This window comes from Anastrepha ludens, chromosome 5 (genome assembly GCF_028408465.1).
Source record: "Anastrepha ludens isolate Willacy chromosome 5, idAnaLude1.1, whole genome shotgun sequence".
Classification (NCBI taxonomy): Eukaryota; Metazoa; Arthropoda; class Insecta; order Diptera; family Tephritidae; genus Anastrepha; species Anastrepha ludens.
The window spans coordinates 8,701,890-8,725,495 of record NC_071501.1 but is presented as its reverse complement, the minus strand read 5'-3'; the positions used below and the strand labels follow the sequence as shown (position 1 = coordinate 8,725,495).

General features: G+C 38.0%; 3 protein-coding genes across 9 annotated transcripts in view; 2 read left to right on the top strand and 1 right to left on the bottom strand.

Moving 5' to 3' along the window:
• The window catches only part of LOC128864965 (uncharacterized), a 331,205-nt gene that overhangs the window by 147,653 nt on the left and 159,946 nt on the right, over positions 1-23,606 (top strand). For 3 of the 5 annotated variants that reach the window (XR_008454730.1, XR_008454729.1, XM_054104782.1), the window contains exon 4: positions 8,067-8,175. The exons of 1 other annotated variant lie outside the window; for it this stretch is intronic. The gene's annotated coding sequence lies outside the window, so the exon portion shown is untranslated. Of the gene's footprint in view, positions 1-6,113; positions 6,132-8,066; positions 8,176-23,606 lie in introns of those variants that run through there. One more of the 5 variants, XM_054104784.1, reaches the window with a different exon arrangement.
• On the top strand, positions 3,804-4,530 carry LOC128864969 (uncharacterized). 3 transcript variants are annotated; one of them, XM_054104794.1, is made up of 3 exons: positions 3,804-4,000; positions 4,152-4,268; positions 4,318-4,530. In XM_054104794.1, the coding sequence occupies exons 1-3, from the start codon at positions 3,834-3,836 to the stop codon at positions 4,409-4,411; spliced, it is 378 nt and encodes a 125-aa protein (XP_053960769.1). In that variant the 5' UTR covers positions 3,804-3,833; the 3' UTR covers positions 4,412-4,530. The 3 variants fall into 3 exon arrangements, with proteins under 3 accessions (XP_053960769.1, XP_053960766.1, XP_053960767.1); XM_054104791.1 differs by having other exon boundaries at positions 3,805-4,000; positions 4,140-4,268; positions 4,318-4,529; XM_054104792.1 differs by having other exon boundaries at positions 3,807-4,000; positions 4,140-4,268; positions 4,330-4,528.
• LOC128864972 (uncharacterized) lies at positions 14,815-15,252 on the bottom strand. Its single transcript, XM_054104798.1, has 2 exons — positions 15,126-15,252; positions 14,815-15,055 (listed from the first exon to the last, which is right to left on the bottom strand). The coding sequence occupies exons 1-2, from the start codon at positions 15,168-15,170 to the stop codon at positions 14,900-14,902; spliced, it is 201 nt and encodes a 66-aa protein (XP_053960773.1). The 5' UTR covers positions 15,171-15,252; the 3' UTR covers positions 14,815-14,899.

Below are 23,606 nucleotides of genomic sequence, written 5' to 3'. Positions count from 1 at the left end.
AGTCCGACTTATTTAAAAACTATTTGTATTAATCTCTTCATTATGAGTTGTATTAAAAATATGAGCCGAGTCGCTACTCAGAAATGTCTTATTATAAGCGCCCCCTAGAGAGTAGTGTTTTGGACGTAAAAAGTAGTATATAACCCGCTCAGAAGACTCATCTATCTATCAGTGAAACACTCACCAAGTTCGATTCATCCATTCCGACGATTAACGATTTCAAACAAAAGAAAAACAAAGTGTTTATTATATTATTTTACATTCCCTACGATATCCTTCATCAGTTATTGATAATATTCACGCACAGCTGTCCCGTAGTTCAATTACATTAATATATTTACTATTAACACACAAATATGTTTAAATATTCTCAGTTGAATATTTACTTTATAAATTCATTGACTTCATCCATCGACACCTTATTCTCACCAGCAAAATGCATATTAAATTTTCATGAATAATATTAATAGCACATGAAAATGTGATGCCTTGTGATTGTATGTCGTTTAGTTTATTTATTTACATATGCAAATTATGCATTTGTGTTTATTTTTGTTAACCAATTTTCAATTCCAAAACATGACAAATCCATTTTCGATATAAAATCTATACTAGGGCAGTTCGCAATCAAGTGCAAATAACCGGGTCACCGAAAAAATCCATGAAGGCGTACACTATATAGCTAGAAGGAGCGCGACCAAAACTCGAATAAAGTGCATAAAGGTAATTTATATACATTGGGTGATTCTTTAGCTGCATGAGAGCAATCGATATCGATAACTATGGTTGCACAGCTGAGAATGGCAAACTGTTTTGACTCGTTTGACGCCAGAGCAACGCCTCCAATTTGTGGAAATTTACTTTGAAAACTGCAGCAAAAGGTTAAGAAATTAAAACTTGTTTGCTTATAAATTTGATAATTTTTGGAGAGCTTTCATTTTGAAAAAAAAGAAAAATTATAAAGATTTGCTTAAGTTGGTTGAAATTTGCAAAAAAATATTCTAGGGAGTTGCAGAAAAAAAAAATCCAAGTATTGTTTCAAAAAGGCGATGGTTTTTCCAAACTTTTTTTTTTGTACCGACCCAACTTAATGTATTGTAGCATACAGCAGAGCCTTTCAGTGATATTGCGAGAATCATATTTTTTGTTCACCTCACAGCTTTGATAACGTAGGACGATAGGATATGTTCGCCTCCTTCAGTCGTCGTGCTTGTCGTAGTCGCAAAGAAGGACCACGCTTAAAAAGTTGGACGATTACTTTACCCTGCTTTTTTATCGTCAATCGTCACTCGCTTCAAGCCGCGCTCGGAAAAGTCATCAACATTTTTCTACACCTTATACCGCTGATTCAACATCACAACAAACTTTTTTGATTTTTTCATGACTTTTGCAGCCGCGGCGTAAGATAATTTCGGCCCTTTCAAATGCGTGCATGAAAATGCCGCCTCGAAAAGTTTCGAACGACACTAACCTAAGTTAGCACTGGCGTCGTAACCCTTGAGTAGGACTATTACGCACCAAAAAACAGAACGAAATATATCTTAAAGTTACAAGAAAAAAACCGGTTCTTTTCTTCTGGCACAGACTGTACATAGAGGATAACTTGCCGCAGAGATTCCATTGGATGTGGTGGCTTGGAGGTGGTGCAATCTAGTGGTTCTCTTTTGACAATGAACTCGGCCCTTTGCATATAACAAGGGCCGTGTGTGAGGCGCTTGATAAATTGGACGTTAAGTTTCGTTATTCCAAACCAGCAAATTTTTTGTTTTTACAGTTTTCAGTTTGTTTTACAACAGTCAGTCGTAGTTTTTCTTTGATATGCATATAGGTATGTGTGCATTAAATTGATAAGAAGAACTGATGCAGCTCATAAAAAAGCTCATGCATACATACAGCACTCTGTCAAAGCAATATGAGCTCTGAATAATTTCTCATTCACAATTTCAAATACGCTCAACATGTAAACACTTTCGAATTAGGTGTAAGGATACGGATAACCAAGTTAGGAGAAAACAATGAATTAGGTGGTGCTTGTAGGTATAACCTTTTTTTTTGCGTCTAATGAACTTCGGAATTTGATGGTTTCGAATGCTTTCTGTATTGTAAAAGCCCGTGGCCGGCTTGAATGCGTTTGGTCATTTTTTAATGTATCCGATTAAAAATTTTCCCCGTACGACTGTTTCATATGTAATTGCAATGTTTCCTTCAGGAAATGTTAATATTCTCAATCGAGACAATTCTGGAATCAGAAAACGCCTTGCACAAATGACTGCTCTTAGCATCTGTAACTAATTGGGAAAATAAACTAAAAAAGGTATATTTAAATTGTTGTTGTTATTGTTTATCTGTGTATGAAAACTTTGTCGAAGTCTATTAGACTTAACGTTTTCAGCGCAGATGCCATCAAATAGTTGATCTAAGAAATTAGCTGTTTTTTCGGGGTCGGGGTTGGACAGAAAGGAAAATGATCTCAAATGAATGTAAAGAGGAAAGTGAAGAAATGATTACTGAAGTGAGATAAGGATTAAGACCGGGGCAAAAGTGTACCAGGAGGATGTCTTAGAAGGCGTAGTGAAGCAGTTGAGCAGTACTCTCAACAATGGAGAGCATTGGATCTTCCAGCACTCTTCCGCTCCAACCCATAAGAAAAAAATCACCCAGCAATGGCTAAGAAACAATATTCCTGGGTTCATAGCCGCAGAAGAAGTCCAAATCTGAATCCATTGTCCAGTTTGTCGTCAAATTAGGAGAACATGACCTGTTGAAGGTCGCGCCGGCGAAAGGCATATTTAAACAGTGAGCGTCAAAATGCCTGCATATTAGCCTCGCAAAACCAAGTCAGTTGAGGTGTAGGCGCTGAGATGATTCTACCTCCTCAATCTCCAAAAAGCTGCCGCAAAAGTGACTCTAAGTGATATTATGCCGCATTGTCAGAAGCCTGAGTGTTTTAGGAGCTTCCAAATCACCTGGTACTCTGTGGCTCAACCTTTTCAAGTTTCAAATTTCAAGCCGCACTGCATGACTAGCCAACGTACACTGTTTGATGAGGACATCCAGCATCGTATTGTGGGAGTCACGTCTTTTTGTTAGCCTTGAAGCTCCCTCGAGTGTTTCTGAACTATGCGTGGCCAGAACTAGTCAGTGACTTTGCATATTAGCGATATTTTCCAGTACTCGCTGGGTTGGCTTGTGGCTCAACTTTCCTAGAGCAGTTGAAAAGTAGTCAAAGGAACCCCTACACTTTCTTTGCGGGGAGCAACCACCATAGGGGTTCTCTACATAGCCAGTCGATCATACTCTGATCGGGCACTCGCGTGACCTAGCAATCATGTGAGCTCGATATCGATGAATTCACATGAGGTGGAAACGAAAGCTAGGCGTTATCTATACATTTTATTTTCAGCGAAGCATATTTTCAACATACATTTTTCCAAGTAAACTGGACGAAAAACTAATTCGTTATATCGGCAAGTGATCAACATCGAAAGAGTGTAGAAATTCGTCCACAATGATTATTGTACAATAAATTTCTATCGATTACTCTCTACCTCAATCAAATGCCAACCGACAAAAGTCCTCCAAATCATGATAACGGCTAAATCAAATCCATCCATTCTGTTTTATTCAGCAACGGAAAATCTGAAAAAATGTTTTTTTTATTTATTTGTTCGCATTAAAGGCAATTCACTGTATGCATAAATAGTGCATATATTTTCATGATAACAGTACGCTCCTCTTTATGGCTTGCTCTCTTCTGATAACAAGCGCACCAATATGCATCGAAAAAGCGATTATAAAATTGAAGCTTCACATTCAATAGTTTGTGTATCAAGATGTCTAATGTGTCGTTCGGATTACAAAGTTTTGTGTTCATAATTTCTTTGGTCATTGTTCTATCTGCCGATGGTTTTACAATATACCTCGATGGTGGTGGGGAATTTAAAACCTTAGGAAAGGATCTGGCTGCGCTCAAAGATGACGTAAAAGAATTAAGGCAATCGTAAGTCACAAGGCAGAATCACTTCAAGCTTAAATTGAATTTTTTTCTTCTTCCTCTCCTTGCAATACGATAAAGAAGTAACTACACAAATACGTATAAATAAATTGCTCCTAATTACAATTATTCTTTGACTTTCCAGTTTAAATTTAAGATTAGATAGCATAGAGAAGAAAATTAACGGTCTAACTACTCTGATGAATAAGTTAACTAACAGCATAGAGAAGAAAATTAACGGTCTAACTACTCTGATGAATAACTTGAGCAAAGAGTAAGATTTTTGGTTAATATTAAAAAATGTAGTCGATTCTCTTATTTAGTTTTCATTTCAGCTTGCAAACAATGAAGGATAATGCACGGGATTCAGGAAAGTCTGTCACGTTGAAAATACCATGGTACGATTATTCGGGGTAATAATTTTTCTAATAGAGTGTTGCCAGTTATTTGTAATTCAAAAGAATTGATTAAAAGCTTAATTAAGGATTCCACGTGAACGAAGATAATAAAAAAAAATTAATATAAAAAAATTTAATAATACAAATTTTTTTCAATTGTTAGAATATGAACATGAGCTAGAAAGGAATATTTCTGAGTGATGTTGCCACCTAATTTTTAACGGAAAAATATAATTTGATTAGATTGATGATTTAGATTATTGAAATATGGGCTACAAACTAAAGTTGCTTCAGAGAAAATTAATCCAAAAATATGGTTGAACGGTGTTGCCACGTAATTTTTAACAGAAAAACTTAATTTGATTATAAAATTGATTTCAAATATTAAAAAACGGCAATAAAAAAAGTTGCGTCTGAGAACAATCATCCAAAAATAATTTCAGGTGATGTTGCCACTTAATTTTTACAGGAAAAATATAAATTAATGGCAAAATTTTATTCAAATACTAAAATAGAGGTAACGTACAAAAGTTGCTTGAGAGAACGTTAATTCAAAAATGTTTTTGAATGGTGTTGCCACATAATTTTTAATAAAGGAATATAAATCAACTATGAAATTGATTTCCAATATTCGAATATGGGTAACAAACAAAAGGTGCGTGAGAGAAAATTAATTCAAAAATATTTTTGGGAGACCACCTTCTTTTTAACGAAAAAATATAAATTAATTGCAAAATTGATTTCAAATATTGAAATATGGGCTATAAACAAAAGTTGTTTGAGGGAGTATTAATCCAAAAATATTTTTGAATGATGTGGCCACTTAATTTTAAAGGTGAAATATAAACTAATTGCTAAATCGAAATTATGGGAAATAAGCAACAACCAAAATGTGTTTGAAACAGCGTTAATTCAAAAATATTTTCGAGTTCAAAATGTTTTTGAATGTGTTGCCACATAATTTTTAACAGAAAAATAATATATAAACTAACTATGAAACTGATTTCAAATATTGCAATACAGGCAACAAACAAAACTTGCTTGAGAGAGCGTTAATTCAAAAATATTTTTGGGAAACGCTGCCACCTTATATATAAAGGAAAAATATAAATTTAGTCTTAAATTGATTTGAAATGCTGGAATATTGAGAAGGAACTAAAGTTTCTTGAGAGAACGTTAGTTCAAAAATATTGTTTAACGGCGTTGCCACCTAATTTTTAATGGAGAAATATAAATTATTTGCAAAATTGATTTCAAATAATGGGAAATGAGAAACAATCAAAATGTGTTTGAGAGAGCAACAATTCAAAAAACTTTTCAAGTGATGTTGCCACTTAATTTTTAACGGACAAAATGAAATAGTTGCAGTATTGGTTTCAAAAATTGGAATAGGGACATCAAACAAAAGGAAATTAGGAGCGCATTAATTAAAGAAATGAAGAATTGATAATGGCCTTGACCCTTAGGTTTTAATGAAAAAATTATTTTTAATAAAAACAAGTATACATTAATTACAAGTTTGCCGTCAGATTTTCGAATGCATTAAACAAATCGTTAGTTGGTGGATGCGAATTTTGTAGCTAATTACACAGTTGAATTAAATTGTAGGAACACTTTAATAAAAAGAAAATTACTCTTAACAGCGTTCAGAAATTACCACACGACTTGCCCAGAAAACAATTGCTTAGCTTAAGCAAAGTGGGAGGAGAAAGGATAACAGAAGTGCTACCGGCTTCAGGGTGAGCTCGTTTCTTTGTTTGACCTTGATAGCTCGTAAGTTTTATTAGTTTTGTGCACCTAACCACCTTTATAATTTTGCAGAGCCTTGTAAGCAAAAAGCGCAACTTCGTGCATACTTACAGGCGGAAAGGATTATTAAGCGGTGGTCCACTCTAATATTTTTCTGCTACCTTCGTTTGCACACGGCATAATCTGGCATAACTTTGCGTGACTTTTTCCCTACCCACTTTTCTCCCTTGTCTCTTTTTTCTCTTCTTAATATTTCGTAGAAAAGATTTTAAAGCGATTGAAGATAAGATAAATGAAAGGAACTGCCGGTGATTCTAAATACCTAATTCCACCATTGGAGAGTCTTTGTCTGTGAAACCCAGCAGTAAAATATTTTCTCCCAAATCTATTTATACAGAGTTCGCCAGAAGATGAGTTAAAATAATACTTATACGAAGACGCTTAGACCACGAAATGGATCAGTTGTGAGCCGCGGGGGCTGGGTTACATTTCCCTTTCCATATTGAACCATTCTGAGCTTTTGACAAAGCGTAAAAGGTTGTTGATACCTAAAGTGCATAGATTATCTATATTCGTTAAGAAGTTGAATTTTGAAAATCGGTTCCTGCTTCTGGCTCGAGCCGGGCATGTGCAAAAATGGTGTTGAATTGTTTCCAACTCCTCCTCCTGCAGCTACGACAGTAATCATGCATGTAAATGCCTAATCTCTTTGCATGATTTTCTACTAAGGCCCTAATTTGAAGTCTACTCGGACGTAGATTTCGCCTTAGCCATGTTTGCCTAACAATTTCACAGGTATTGGCACTAATCCATTTTTGATTTAGAGAACTGATTAGTGCGTCCATAATAAGAAGCTTACAAGTTGCGAGGGGTACCACCATAAATTACTTATATTTGGCATACAGGTACCTTCTTTTGCAAGTTGTTCACCCCTATAGCTCCCTGGTATATATCTGTGGCCCAAAACCCAGCATAAGATAATACGATATTGTTTGCCCATCTCATTAAAAGATTGGGGACAACGTTAGATACTCCTTGATGTTAATTGGAATGCATCCAGGACCCGTAGGGCAGCTTGGCTGTCTGACAGAATGCAGATATGGGTTGATGATATTCTGTTTATCTTTAACCATTTTAAGGCTTCATGAATAGTGTTTATTTGCGCTTGAAAAACACTAAAGTGATCCGGTAGTTTAAAGCTCCTCGGATTATAACCCTGATCCCACACCGGTGTCCATTTAGATCCGTTCTTGTAGATCTTAACGAGTGTGTTGAGTGATGCATCTTCTCTTTACGCCATTCCAGTCTAAAAGGGATTTTCATTAGGAAATTCCTTTCGAAGCAGAGAAAGGGAGGATGAAATCACAATCACTGGGTACATCCGTATGGAAATCTAAGATGATTGAATGTCCAATATCACAAGTCTTTCATTGTGAGCTCGCTTTGAGCCTTAAAGCGGAACAGGCCGCTGAGTATTTGCAGAAGAGATCTAGGGGTGGCAGGTGTAATATGATATCCAAAGCCATGGATGGCGTGGTTTTCATGACGTCACATATTGCTAATTCCGCTGATCTCTGCACCTTATTCAATATATTGGAATAGGTTTTTTCCTGCATGGCAAACCACTAGACAGCATTTCCATATAGAAGAATGGGTCTGACGACAGGTTTAATTCACCAGGTCTTACCTAAAGCTCTCTTACAGGCATTAAAAGCTAGGTTCGCTTTCCTGACTCTTTCTAAGATGTTTGACTTCCAAGTCAGTTTCCTATCTATGTTTAGTCCCAAGTACTTGGTTTAATATATATACATATATATATATATATATATACAATATATATTATATTGAAATATATTGAAACCATTACAAAATAGCTAACAATATTTCAACATTTGTTACTTTTGCTTTATTTAATTTTCTTTCAGTACTCTCTCTACGCTACAAGAAATGTTACCGAGTCCACCGCCACAAAATTTATCGTACGAGCATTTCTTTCGCAGATTTGGCATTGATTGAGCGGTTTCATGAATACGAGTAAGTAATATAATTTTTTTTCGTTTTTCAAGAATATGCGTTCATTGAAACAAAAGCGATCATTCATATTAACTTTGCGTTAATTAAAGGTTTTTTTTTTTTTTTGTCGGGACAACTAGCTAGTGCAGCACTCAGACATTAATTAAGTCCATTGTAATAAAATTGGATTCCCTTGTAATTTTCTTTAAATCTACCCGATCTCCGAAGAAATCTGAGTATATCTTGTGTTGCCAAGGAGCCAAGGTGATCGCTTCTTAACACATCAGTGCCAAAGACCTCAAACCTGATTCGAGTGAAGACCGGGCAGACGCACAGGAAGTGGTCCGCCGTTTCATCCTCCTCTTCACAAGCTGGGCAGAGTACGCTGTCTGAGATGTCCACCCTTTCCATGTGCTTCGCCTACAGAAAGTGGCCCGTCATCAGTCCAACCAGCCGTCTGCACTGCCCTCTGCTTAATGACAGGAGGATTTGCGACAGTCGATCGGACTTGACAGTTAACATCAGTTTCGTCCATCTGCAGCCTCTCTCAGCCTGCCAAGCTCGCTTGTGGTTTGTAGTAACTCATTTGCTAACCGTGGCTTTGATGGCCGCAAAAGGGAGTGTCAAAACGGGCTCTGGGTCAAAGAAGTCCTCAGAGCCCATCTTAGCTAAGGAGTCAGAGGTCTCGTTTCCCACGATACCCACGTGTCCCGGGACCCATGTTAGCATCAGGTTGTTATGTCTACTGACATAGTTCAGTCTATATTTACAGGACTCGACTACCCCTGATGTGGTTTGGGGGCTGTCTAAGGCCATGAGCGCAGCTTGGCTGTCGCTGCAGACACATATAGATCTGCCTCTCTATAGGTTTTCCACAACAAAGTTCATCGCTTCTTGAACTGCATACATCTCAGCTTGAAACACAGATGCATGCATTCAAGGGGCATTAAAAGTAGTTTATTTTGAAATTTGGAGGCCTCGAAATTGACGTTAGAGCCATGCACTGAAGGAGTTTTTTCTTATAATTTTTTATAGAAGCGATGTGGAACACATTTTGACCCTCCCTAGTATACAAATGTTTATTTAATATATGTAAGTCTGCAGCAGATAAATCTTCTCAGGAACTTCGTGTGCTCACTGCGTGTGCGTGAGTTTCACGTAATACTTTGCAGTTTCCGTTTTAGTTTATTATTCTAATTATAACCATTTGCTGCATAATTCAATTATTTATTGTATGTACTTGACGAATAATTCATTGCAATTAGAAGAATCAAAGATGCGCCAAAGTTTGTGTGGCAGAAAATAAATAATTGGAATTTTACTCTCATTTGGTATTATTACTAGGAAAGCACACATGCGGGCATACATACACACCATATGTATGTATGTACGTAAGTATGTGATAATCTTATTGACCTTACATGGATTCAAGTAATCTGAAATGTTTTGAGAAACATTTCTACATACACATGAATAACGGAAATTCTATGTATAATCTTGGCTGCAGTAAAGAGTTCTTAACGTTTTCTCGTTTCACCACGACGATGAAGCTAATATACAGTGGTTACATTATTTATTCGCACACACACAATTTCCTAGCAAATACAGCTGGAACTTAGTATGATTTAAACAAAAACAAAAAAAAAAGAATTTTATAATTTAATAAAGAATAACATTTTTACTCAATATTTCAGAAAAATAACTTTTAATTTTTGTTTTCGGAATTCGAAATACTAAGGCAATAAGACCAATATCAGTCGTACATAAGCAAATAAAGAACATTTCATTGACCTAAAACAATATAAAAAATCATTTTTAAATACTTTCTTCGTCCGCCTTTGGCTTTAATAACTGCTTCCAACCGTCGATGAATGCTTCTTACGAATACTTTGTTGTCATTAGCCACTCTGAGCTTGACCAAAGACAAGGTGAGGTTAAAATGGTGCCCAAAGAGTGGGCACACTTGGATGAAGAAATCAAGTGCATCCTTTGTGATACCATTGCGAAGGAAGGAAGGTGGAGGAAGACCGATAGGACGAAAGGAGAGAGTGGGAAGGGAGAAGCGGGTTGGGGGCGAAGGAGGGAGAGGTTGAGTATATGTGGAATGCGCACGAAGACTGCCTAGCAGTTGTGAGAACCGCTTTATGCTTCTGATGAAGTTCAGATTTTTAATATGTGGGCCTACTAAATCAGCACCCATAGGAAAGAAGTGAGAACTAAGATGCTATAATATATGACTTGTTCAAAAATTACGATGGCACCGTATTCGTCTCTCGCGATAAACCGAATGAATCTTTATTTATGCAAAACGGCATCTACTCGTACCAAACGCTACCATCAACGAGTCTTAAGGTCTAATTACAACGAAAGCTTAGTAAATAAGTCTTAAGGGCTAATTACGTAAGTATAAGGGCCTGTTTACGTACAAGCACATGCCTACAACTACTGTTTGCCTTACAACTCAGCCTTCCTGACACATAGAATCTCCTGATTCTATGAATTTTCGTTTGACACAAATAAAGTTTTTTTACTTCTCAGTATTTTTTTTTCATGACTTTGTTTAAAACCACACCAAGGCTTTAGATCTGTAATCGATCAAGTACCTTTATACGGAAGGTCGAGTCTTAAACCTAAATCTAAGTCTTAAACCCCCGCGAGCAGGGCAGCTAAGGAGAAAGTGTTGAGGTGATTCCACCTGATCATCCATACAGGTCTCGCAGCAAGGACTCGAGGTAATTCCACGTCTCACAGCATGCATACCTTGCGGATAGTGACCTGTGAGAACACCCACGAAATTCGAGAGCTGTGATTTTATCAACCTCAGAGGATCTCTCGAACGTCTCCGATCCCCAGAATTTCGCGACCTTACACGTTTGTGTATTCGGCCAGCACTCGCTGAGTTGGCGCGAAGCCCATCTTTTCAGTTTGTCAAAGGAATCCCAATCCGTTCCTTTCATACGTAAATCGCCTCACAGGTCACTTGTACGGCCAGCTCATCCGCCTCACAGTTTCCCGCAATGTCGTGTAGAGGCATTTTTATCTGCGGTGCCTTGAACCAAAACACAACTTGACCTAAATATCTCCTAGTGGATAAATTTGTAGAAAAGTTCAAGTTTTTAAGTATTTATTTTTTCTTAACCTAAATGTGTCCCGAATATGAGCCGAATCAGAGCTCAGATATGCATTTTAGAATTTCGATTAGGATGACAGCGCCACCTGGAGGTAAATATTTTTAAATATGCACAAAACCCAAACTCATGCAATGTATGCGCTTGAAAATTTATCCACCTATCAGCCGTAGCCGCCCGCTGTAGCCAAATGGGTTGGTTCGTGACAACCATTCGGGAGTGCATAGGCTCGGATCTCCGAGCGTGGAACAGCAAAATGAGAGAAAAAGTTTTTCTAATAGCGATCGCCCCTCGGCAGGCATTTACAAGCCTCTGAGTGTATTTCTGCCGTGAAAAAGCTTATGAGAATAAAGCACCATTTGCCGTTCGAAGTCGACTTAAAACTGCAGGTCCCTCCATTTGGGGAACAACATCAAGACGCCGCCACAATTAGGAGGATCAGCTCGGCCAAACACGTAACAAAAGTATACGCGCCAAAAATTTATCTATTTTTATTTATCAGCTGAAGCTTCGCCGAATTCGTGGCATCCTTTCCGGAGATTAGCGATACAGACAAAGTTTTTCGAGCTGATTCTGTGACAATTTTTTACACATCGTAATCAGTCGCATTCATTTTTTCGTATATATTTCAATGTTTTAAACACAAACGTAAAACAGTTTTATTTTTCTATTAATTTAATTAAAATTGCAAAAATTACGTCAAATAAAAAGTGAAAAATAATAAATAAATATTGAATAATAGACCGAGTCTAAAATGCATTATCACTAATGTATATTAAATAATTAGTTGCGCACTTAATAAGATTTAAACAAACAAAAACAAACGTTTATTTACGTAAGTAAGTGTACTAATTTTTTTTTTTAATTTTCCGTTTAATCATATTTGGTCGTCGGCTAAGCTTATCAAATATTTTGACGTGTGTATTTTATTCGCGGTGTTTAAGTGGAATTGGAAAACAAAATAAATGCATATTGCTGCACACAGACATAGATACATCTTTCTACAAGCATTTTAACGTAAAGCACTTCCTCGATACGCCTACAAAGCTGAAAGCTTGAAAGGGAAACATCGGTGGCAAACTCGAAAATGGAAATACTTAAGAGATGCACTGCCATAAAATGCTTTTATTTGCAAGCCCTAAAGTCACTTAAAATGTAAGCAGTAGGGCAGTCAACCCTAAGGGAATCCTACACAACATAACCAACGGTCGAAGAGAGGGTCACACCAATGATCCCCAACGCACTGATAACGCACGACAAAAATCGCGGAAGCGGTTATCGCGCCAATTAAGTAGAAGAAAAAGAATATTTAAAAGAAAAAAGAGAAAATTTAAAAGTATTGAGAAAGATGGTACTATGTAGATATAGAGAGAAATCATTTCCATAGCGGAAATTTTCAAACGAGCAAGCCCACAAACTTTTAATATTAAGGCCGATTAGTTGATTGGTGGTGTGTAGCTCGAAGTTCACATTCCTGGACAACTTTTAGCAAGTTTCGTGTTAAAAGTTATTAACCGATTTTTGCGATATTGAAAGCCATTACCTCATTTGAAAATTTTCGGCATGTTTAATTGTTTACACCAATTTGCATTTTTATATTGAGTATTTCGTTATAGCTGGATGAGCTTAAAATATTTGTCAGGTTTTGCAGCTGTCCTCGAGCGCAGAGAACTACGCTATTAGGATTAGTGCAGCAGAGAAAACTGCGTGTAACGAGTAAGTAAATAACAGTGGAAACTGGCGATAGCAAAGGCCAAACTTTTCATGTAAATAAGCAAGCCCAGGCAAGCTTCGAGCTGATGAGCTGTCCATTTTCACCTGCTCCGTGTTAAATCTAATTAGGGACGCGTTTGTATTTATGTTTCCAGATAGCTAAACCATCGTCAAAGTCCTCTCCAATTTCAAGTTTACATCCACTCCTTTTAAGTAGTGCTAACACACCTTTCTGCTGCCGGGTTTAAAGTCAATGAGGGCGCTGACGAGTTGGTAATGTATGGTAAGTGTCCCGTGATACGTGACAAATTCACAAAGTCATCGGGACTGGAAAATTCCGTTAATGAAATTCAACCAATGGATACTCAGGTTATCTACAATCGCTTCCAAATGAACTTGTCTCTACTTTCATGTGACCACTGCGTGTCGCTTTATGGTTGAAAAGGAAAATAAAACCTCGACTAAAAGGTGACTTTAAAATGGTAAATTTGTTTACTAGAAAGAATATTTCATAAGAAATATACCTTCAATGCTTAAAACGACGTCACTTTTTAAATATACACAAATATCTGGACAAGTATCTTTTTCTTCTTGACTGGCGCTTTAACCGCTTACGCGACCGTGGCCGAGATGAACAAAGCACGCCGGCCGTTTTTTCGTGTGCTAAATGGCGCCAGTTGGACACACCAAGTGAAGCCAAACCCTTTTCCACCTAATCTTTCCAACGCAGAAGAGGTCTTTCTCTTCCGCTGCTGCCATCAGCTGGTACAGCATCGAATACTTTCAGAGACGGAGCGTTTGTATCCATGCGGGCGACATGACCTAGCCAACGGAGCCGCTGGATCTTGCATTACATCTAGGTCGTTGTAAATCTTATACAGCTCATCGTTCCATCGTCTGCGATACTCGCCGTTGCCAAAAGTGCAAAGATCGAAAAATCTTCCGCAGAATATTTCTCTCAAACACTTCAAGAGACGCCTCATCGGATATTATCATCGTCCAAGCTTCAGCGCTATGATTTCATATGTAGAAGTTCACGCAAATAGGTTCCGGCTCGCCGTTCACTTGGGAGTGGCTAGGACGCCACGTAAAAATCCCCTCCAATGAAGACGAAAACAAAGTTGCGAATGAGAGAAATTAAAGTTTATTTCAACAAAAAACAAAAAAAAAAAATAAAAAGTCCAAAAAGTCCAAAAAGTATTTTTCTTTACTTCGCCGGAAACTTTTCATCGCGCCCTCGTGTAAACTATTCAAGAATAGAGAACATATTATTCTGAAAACTTTTTCACTCATCCTCGTATGTGTTGTATATACTCTAACGTACAAAACATATGCTTTGAGCAAAGTCTCGGAAGACAAAATCTTATGTTTATTTCAATAAAAAACAAAAATTACAAAAAGTATTTTTTTTAACTGACCGAAAACTTTCCATCACGCCCTCGTATATGCAAGTAAGGATTAGAGAACATATAATTTTGAAAAAAAAAATTAAAAAATTCAAAGAACTTATTTCCTTTAACAGGCCGGAAACTTTTACACTCACCCTCGTATGTGTTGTATATACTCTAACGGACAAAACATATGCTTTGAGCAAAGTCTCGGAAGAGAAAATCTTAAGTTTATTTCAACAACAAAAAAAGGCAAACATTTTCAAAAAGTATTTGTTTACCTGCCTGAAAACTTTTCATCACGCCCTCGTATATACAAGTAAAGATTAGAGAACATATTATTTTTAAAAATAAAATGAAAAACAAATGCAAAGTAATTATTTTCTTTAAAAGGCCGGAAACTTTTCAGCTCACCCTCGTATATACTTCTGATGTACAAACCACCACTGGTGCTAGTAGTACCACTGCTATCACCTTGTATTGATTCGCCTTGGTACAGTGCCGGTTTATTCAGCATCAATTGGCTTTTACAATTCTTCCCTCCGCTAGAACAGAAGTGCTTTGAAATCCCTTTGTGTGAAGATACATGCCAGCGCGAAAATTCGATTTAGGCATATAAGCAGGCAGAATTGTTTCATCGACATCAAAATCCGTGATGGTATAATTGAAATGCTAGCAAGAAATCGGAAGTACTCAAATTAAAATAATTCAAAGAAATCTCATCTCACGCCAATGGACTTACTGCCTTTAACGGGCACGTTGGTACCACATTAACTGTGTCGTACATAATTTTCAATAAGTTATCAAAAAACTTCAGACCATGCTTTCTAGACGCCAGAACTGCGCAGCAATCGATGGTTACGTTGAATATATTCATGCGATTTCCATTCGGCCGATAAAGATTCAGTACCAAATTTGCTGACAAGCGGCTTATGGGTTGCGAAGTAACAGCGATCCGGAAGTGTATGTGCGATTATTCCGCGAAGTCGTGTAGCAATGAAAAAATTCGATAATATGGGGTACTTTGAGACTGCACTTGACACTGGTGGCTACGATGCGATAGTTGCGTGAAAACGTATCTGCAGTATTTTTAGTTGTTGACGGCAATTTAGTGCGCTGACCTGTGACGGCTACATTTTTGTTACTGAGCTGAGCTACGAGTATAAAAATGATAGAATATTTAGTTAATAATCCGCAGTTTACGCTGGAAAATATCATTTTCGTGGTGTAACGAGTGAAGTTATTTCCATTGGAAAAAAATTGAAACAAGCAAGCCAACAAACTTTTTAGTACTAAGGCTCAAAGTTGATTAGTGGTGCGCAGCTCACATTGCTGGATAATTTTTATGCAAGTTTCGTGTTAAATGTTATTAACTGATTTCTGTGATATTGAAAGCCATTACCTCATTTCACAATTTTTGGCATGTTTAATTGCTTAAACCAATTTGCATTTGAATATTGAGTATTTCGTTTGAGCTGAATGAGCTTAAAGTATTGGTCAGGTTTTGCAGCTGTCCTCGAGTGCAGAGAGCTACGCTGGTAGGGTTAGTGCAGCAGAGCAAACTGCGTGTAACGAGTAAGTAAATAGCAGTGGAAACTGGTGAAAGCAAATTCTCATTTGAGCCAAACTCTCCATGTAAATAAGCAAGTAGCCCAGGCGGCTTCGAGCTGATGAACTGAGAATTTTCACCTGTTCCAGATTAAATCTCGTTAGAGACGCATTAGTACTTATGTTTCCAGTTAGCTAAACCATCATCAGATCCCTCTCCAATTTCAATTTTGTGTCCCCGCCTAATCCATTCTTCTATTGCCGGGTCAAAGTCAATGAGGTCGCCGACGAGTTCGCAAGAGGGATCAATAAAACATTATTAAGGAATCGTTACAATACTGTAGCTATCTTTTAAGCTTACAATTATTTTGTGCAGAAACAAAGATCAGAATAGCAGTTGCTCAGCACCTCAGACAGGTGAAGCTATTCGGTTCGATCACAAGTTTGGGCTAACATTACGAATAGGTTATCTAACTGGTCGCGATCAGGCGCGTCTATCAAGCTTGATAATCAGCTTTGCCTTAAGCATAAGGAGACTTCTGAGTATATTTTCTACAATTGTCCATATTTGAAAGGTCAGAAATTGAAACACTTCAAGTGACTCCTTGGGACTTTTCCCATCGCCTTCTATGTAACTAACACTCGCTAAATAGTTTTAGAAACACATTACGGGCATACTAAAGGCCTTTTAGATTGCAGTATACCTTCGCTCGGCAGGCAATGGCAAACCTCCGATTGTATTTCTGCCATGAAAAATCTGCTCATAAAAATATCTGCCGTTTGGAGTCGGCTTGAAACTGTAGGTCCCTCCATTTGTGGAACAACATAAAGACGCACCCCACAAATAGGAGGAGGAGCTCGGCCAAACACCCAGCAAGAGTGCATGCCTTCGCTCTGCTATGTCCAATTCTTTTCTATCGATCCATTAATCTAGTTAACAAGTAGAAGATCCTCGCGATGCTATAGTTTTGAATACTTACGTCCCGTTCGTTTTCATTCAGTGCCTCTGATTTCAATAGGCCTTTTAAATCGATATACACCAGCTGATCTAGACGAGTTAAAAATTATATTCTCGGATATCAAAGCCTGCTTTTGAAAAATACAGTAATGTTGAAGAGGCGCTCCTTCGAAAAGACAGCTAGGGCTTTCTGAATGTGAGCTTTCTCAAAAAAAACTAGGGTTGCCGGCATACTCGATGCCCTGAAGAAGCATTGGTGGCAGTCGATATACTTTCGGTTTACAAAAAGTACGCACCCTCTGACAATTTCCGATCACATTGCGGTCACGTTTCCCCAGAAATCTAAAAAGCCGCATTTGCTTTGCACCCTCAATGATCATCGATCACATATTAGAAACTTTCAGCAAATAATTTGATTCTGAGCTGGCTCTATAACTTTTATGGCTACTGTAAATTGAATTTTAAACACTCAGCAGTGATCGAACTACGGATAAGAGTAATTCACGGACAAACTTTGCGAAAAATCGTCGGCTTCCACGTAGCCAGTAAACTTTCAGCTATCCGTTTAAGGGGTCAAAGCAAACAGATGCACTTTCCCAGTTGTAGTTTTCATTCTATAAACAAAGTTCCCTGTAAGCATAGTTCACTTTTATTTGGCTCAGCAGAGAGTGTTTTCTAAGTTCACTTCAGGATTCAGCGGCTAAAAAAGATTGAAGCGGTTGTGGAAAGCTCGAAACTACTTCAGGAGTGATCTATCGATTGCTGAGAGGAGTTCTATTTGTATTGAAATATAATATATGCAAGTCCCTCGGTCGGCTCCTTGGAAAATACCTCACTAAACACGGAGCCTATTTGATGTTAGTAGCATTGAGTTTCGGAAATTGTGGTTCTCCAACAAAATTTCACATAAGCAAGTGGCCAACATAGAAGAGTAGATTTAAACAGAACTACCATTTGGTTGAAGACTTGGTTTCATTAGTCGAGGTGGGCTTAAAGGATCATATATTTAGTAGAAAAAAAAGAAGAAATTCCAACAGTCAACTCGATCGCCCTCGACAGACAAAGGTAAAGCTCCGCAGTTTTTCTCCATGGAAAATCTTTTTAGAAATACTTTCTACAAAAATTAGAAAATACACTGTTCTGAATACCAGTCTAAGTTCTATCATCTTTGCCAATTCTACTCCCAATTATAATCCACTATAATAAAACAACGAAAATTCTAACTGATTGGGTAATCTTTATTCTTTTTGTATATAATCATGCATGACATTTATTTTTTTTAAATAATACCTTTGAAATGTTGACCGCAACTCGCAACTGCGCCGTAATTCGGCCATCCAATTTTGAATGACTCGCTGGAGAACTTCGGTCGATATGTCGTGAATAACTTTTGATGTGTTGGCTTTCAATGACTCCATCGGAGCTGAGTTATCCGCAAAGCATTCAGACTTACATACAGCCACAAATAAAAGTCCAAAGATGTGATATCACGCGATATTGGTGGCCAATCCGCTGGTCCGAGACGAGAGATAAATTACACACCAAAATGACAACGCAGTAGATCCATTGTTTCATGGGCTGCATGGCAAGTAGCGTCATCTTGTTAGAGCCAAATCTTGTGGAGATCACGGACTTGAATTTCGACACCAAAAAGTCGTTTACCATGGCGCGATAGCGTTCGCCGTTCACTATTACATTGGCACCAGCCTCATCTTTGAAGAAATATGGGCCGATGATTTTTCCAGCCCATAGCCAGCTCCATAGGCTGCACCAAACGGTTGCTTTCAATGGATATAAAGGCTGTTCTTGAATGGCTCCGGGTTACTCTTCATCCCAAATATATCAATTTTGCTTACAGAAGCGGCTATTCAGCTAAAAATAGGCCTCATCGCTGATCACCATAATTTATTTATAATTGACGCATAGACAGACAAGTATTGAGGCCTCCAGTTTTATACCGAAGAAGAGAGGCTTTTTAGGGCAGAAATACACTCGGAGTTTTGCCATTAACTGACGAGGGATAACCGCTATGAGAAAATCCTGTTTTCTAACACTTGGTGTTTCATGCACGCAAATTCTATGCACCAACAACTCGACTACGTTGGCCACCTAAGCGATTTTTCTAATTTCAATTAAGTATAGTACGCCTTCTTTTGATTCTGCCACTTATTGACTGGCGTTCATTAAAACACCATAGGAAGCCTTCTAGTCATTCTGTCCTGTTACTTCCAATACAAAAAAGAACCTCCTCTCCCCATGTCACCACCGCCGGGCATCGCAACGAATGTACTCGTGTCTGGAGTCTCTGCAATCATTCGTTTCGGTATGGCCAAGTTAATAAATTACTTGGTTAAAATGGATGCAGACGTAAGAGTAACTCCTCTTGCGCCGTAAAATCACAGCTGTGACACAGAATATGTCCTTTAATCTCCCTTTTTGTAGCTCAAAATGGCCACATTTTCCTCTGCACTCTATTAAAGAATATCCCTGCACTGTTAACAGTACTGTCGGGGCAAAATCAAGCCTTACCAATTGAAAACTGCAAATATCTGACAAAAAAAAATTTGCAAAAAGGTATCCTTATCACTAAAAATTAACTGCTCTACGCATAAACTCTTCATACAATTTAGCAGTAATGCAGTAACGGCTTCATTTATACGTGCAACGTAGACAAAATGGGAAAAAGAGGAAATTAAAATGCACTCTGGTCACTCATACGCCCAGTCATACTCGCATTTATTGCACAACTGCACGGAAATGTACACATACGTAGTTGTATAAGGTTGCAGGCGTGCGTGTGTATATATGTGTGTGTGTGTGTGGCATGAACGTAAGCATTGCATGCGTTCAGCAAACGTCAGCTCATATTTGCATTTTAATTAAAAAATATCAGCTCCCATGCAAATAAACGTACATACACACATGCATATGATACATATACACACACACACACATGCGCATTCATGGTGGACCAGCCGACCAACCAACCAACCAACCAACGGACAATAGCATGGAGCCTAAATTGCGTGTGTGCAATCAATAAATTCCATATGTGTTGCACAAGCTTTGCTCCATGTAAAAATAGATTGAGCAGACATGGCATATGTGGTCGTACGAGTGTGTGTGTATGTGTGCACGTATTGTAGTATGTACACGATTGCACATGCTAGTGTATGAGTGCTTAATATTTGCAAAAAGAGCAGGCAATTTCTGTTCGTGGGCGACGGGCATCAAGCACGATACGATAGGTAATATGTGGGTATCGTCGAAACCAAATGGACTTTAGTTAACTTTACGGCTTCTACTGCATATTGGAGGTGTAGTGGTGCTTGTATTCAATTGCGCACATACACACTAGCAAATATATACTATGTACACGCTCGCGTACCCAGTGAGTGAAAGTTTGCCGATTTTGTTAAAAAGTCAGTCGTTGAGAAGTTGTGGGTGATGAGAGTGGTCTGCAACCAGATCTTCGGTTTAAGTGGTTACCTTGCATTAGAATATGTAGTCCACCTGCTTATTAACATTTGAACTCAAAGCTGCAGTCTTCCAAAAGTAGATGCCTTCGATTCACCAATGCTCTGCTTGCTAGCGAACTCAGTTGCCAAGTGAAAAAATTTTATGTATTTTCTTTTTTGCCGCTTAACTCGCGAGCTTTGCCAGTGCTTCCAAATATAACTTGAAATTTATTTTTGCAATTCAGTCAGGCGAGATTCTTTGAATAGCAATAGATTTACAGAACAGTTGATCAAAACAGAAATCATAAGCAACATTTGATTCAAGAGAAATTTTTTTTTTATTGATTACTCGCTAGGTGGTTGTTGAATCGAAAACAGCTAGAATTAGAATACTAACTTTCAGTGGGAGAACCAAATAAGAAAACTTGCATGTAGCCTTGTATGAAAACTGAGATCTGGGGTTGCTGATGTCAAACTGCGTGAAAGTTTTCAAAGCTTAATTTTAAGATGAGTAAACAGAAGCCTCGAAAGCTTCAAAGTATACATTTTCGGCAGAAAGTAATGAATTTTAGTCAAAATTTCATCATATTTTTATGCACAATTTTAGATTCATTTTCAACCTCACCTACAGATTTAATTCAGCACAACAATAAATTATTTTATACATCTTTGAGTTTTTGTGCTCTTAAAGCGTTAAGCTTTCTAAAGTACACAAACAATTTGCTATTTGTTGAATTTTTTTAGTAATACGTCCGGCTTGCCACGGTTTGACTTTGCTAATAAAAAGGTTTTCTAACAAGCCTTTTAAAGCTTCCACGCCCACTATATGTGAAAAATTTGGAATAAGTCGCTTAGTTCAGGCAGGTTTGACTTTTGGGCTGAACTCAAGTTGATCAGTGCGTAGCGTTAAATCTACATCGCTCTGAAGAGCAGTGAAATACAGCTGCGATATCGTTTCAAGGAATGAATTTACTGGCACCAGAGGCCACTTCATTTGCCGTTTGACTCTAGAGAGCGTGAAAAGTGGTGGCCACCTTAACCTATCACGTCATATATAATGACATAGAGGCCTGCGAATGACTGCATAACTCTTCTAAATCAATTGTGAATCTATAACAAAACACCATTGGCATCATTATGACAGCAATTACAGCTGGGGCTCTGTACGGGCTCTCGGGCTCTGATTGGGTTGCTTCTCCCAGCATTTATAAGGTGTACATCTGCATAAACATCGTCTGGGCGTCTTCTTGGCGGTCGTCCACGCCTTTTACTGACCAGAGAGAGAATTGAAGGTATTTTTCGTAATTCTGCTGTCGTTCATCCTGAGTAGGTGTGCAACCCATCTCACCCGCTGAGCTTTAGCGAAACGCACAATGTTTTGACTTCATATCAGCTGTTCGATCTCATCATTGTATTTGATTATGTTATAGTAATAGCTTCTTAAGCGAGAAGAGCAGTTTCACCAAACGTCATATGCACGATCTAAAGCTTTTCTCTGAGGTATCTAAGAGTTATGCTGCAAAACTATTTTGTTGACTGAAGAAGTTGGTGGAATTTGAATTTATAATTATGCACCGCAACTCCAAAGGGCGAAAAAGGCGATTTAAGAGGTTCATGAGTTCTTCTCGGGGAATATATGAGAGACTTCTGGTACTTGCTTAGAAAATTCTTGAACTCTTACTAGTTACCTGATAGGAATCCACAGGTTACTTGACTTAAGATGATGTTTGCTAAAATGGAAATGGTAGGTTTTGCGAGTTGGCTGAGGATGCATAACCACAAATCCTATGTTCTTGTTCAGTTATTATAAGAGCTCTTTTGAGCTTATAGCTTTAGCCATCTGTGAGAATTTTTAAAAAACAAAAAAGTCCTTAAAGCTTTTATTTGTCTGGCAGTCAAAATTATTATGTGATTTGTATGCGGTTTCTGAGAAATTTCTGAGCGCTTCTTAGGAGTATTAAAATACTTCTCGTATCATTCAAGTTGTAGCGGTATGTCCACTTTGCTTGGACTACAATCCCTATTGCAAATATCGTCCCTACTAAAATCCCTATTTGGAAGCATCTTGCATCCTTGAGCCGTTTTCCTAGTACCTTATTTACTGTTATCTGACATCCTCATGGAGCATAGGACCTGAACAATAGATCTACATCACACTCCATTAGGTACTGCACAGCAAAAGTCATTACAGTTGGAGCTTCTGGCGTTGAGTTACCTATCCATGGTTCTGCGCCAAGTGTTCGCCGGTGGAGCGCCAGATCGTCAAGAGTTATGGGAACTCCACACGTAGTGCCTGCCTTACGATATGGTTCATGGGCTTGCGACGTGTGTGAACAATCTGGCGATGGACTACCCCTAGCAATCTCAATCAGTACAGTTTCTTGTTGGATATGGTACAGGGCGGCAACAAATACTAAAGAAATTTCTTGAAAAGATTCCTTCCAAGCTTCGAATTTGTCGCTAACTACAGTACCTACAGGTTTCTAGCCTTCTGTCATGTCCACACCAAAGGTAAAAATATTTTCTAAACGTCTTCTTTAATTATGCAGTGAGGCTAAAGGGGTAGATAACGATGTTTGTGTTATTCCTAATAAGATTTTGGAATGAGACATGGAGTCAAACTTTTTCATTCATCACTTTAAATGAAGCTTCCTTTTATGAAGTGCTTTTGAAGAGTTACCGTTCTGAGTTATTAAATTGAAAATTGATTCTATGAGAAATTTGAGATAGTTTTAGTAATCAGGATGTAATTTCTTCTATTCCTGTGACTCCCAGCAATGTAGAAAAATGTTTTAAGAGGAGCTTTAAATTCAGCCTTCTCTATCGCTCTCTATCTATCTCTATCTTTCTCCTCTCTCTCTCTCTATATATGTATATTTATATATAAATCTTTCTTCCTCTCCCTGTCATTCTTCTTCTTCTCTCTCTTCCTCCCTCCCTCTCTCTTTCTCTCTCCCTCTCTGTTCTTCGTCTCTCTCTTTCTCCCTCCCTCTCTCTTTCTCTCTCCCGCCTTCTTTGTCGCTCTCTATCTATCTCTGTCTTTCTCCTCTCTCTCTCTCTCAATGTATATAAATATAAATCTTTCTCTCTCTCCATGCCATTTTTCTTATGTTTCTCTATTCTTCTTCTCTCTCTTTCTCCCTCCCTCTCTCTTTATCTTTCCCTCTCTCCTTGTCCCTCCCTCTCTCTTCCTCTTTCCCTCTCTTCTCCTTCTCTTTAGCTTTATATTCGACCTTCTCTGTCGCTCTGTATCTATCTC

Excerpts from the sequence above, each read along its gene's own strand:
- LOC128864969 (XM_054104791.1), top strand. The coding sequence starts at position 3,834 with ATGTCTAATGTGTCGTTCGGATTACAAAGTTTTGTGTTCATAATTTCT. Across the intron at positions 4,001-4,139 it reads GTAAAAGAATTAAGGCAATC|TTTAAATTTAAGATTAGATA; the intron begins GTAAGTCACAAG and ends TTGACTTTCCAG. Across the intron at positions 4,269-4,317 it reads ATGAATAACTTGAGCAAAGA|TTTTCATTTCAGCTTGCAAA; the intron begins GTAAGATTTTTG and ends TCTCTTATTTAG.
- LOC128864972 (XM_054104798.1), bottom strand. The coding sequence starts at position 15,170 with ATGTACGACACAGTTAATGTGGTACCAACGTGCCCGTTAAAGGCA. Across the intron at positions 15,056-15,125 it reads CAACGTGCCCGTTAAAGGCA|CATTTCAATTATACCATCAC; the intron begins GTAAGTCCATTG and ends ATTTCTTGCTAG.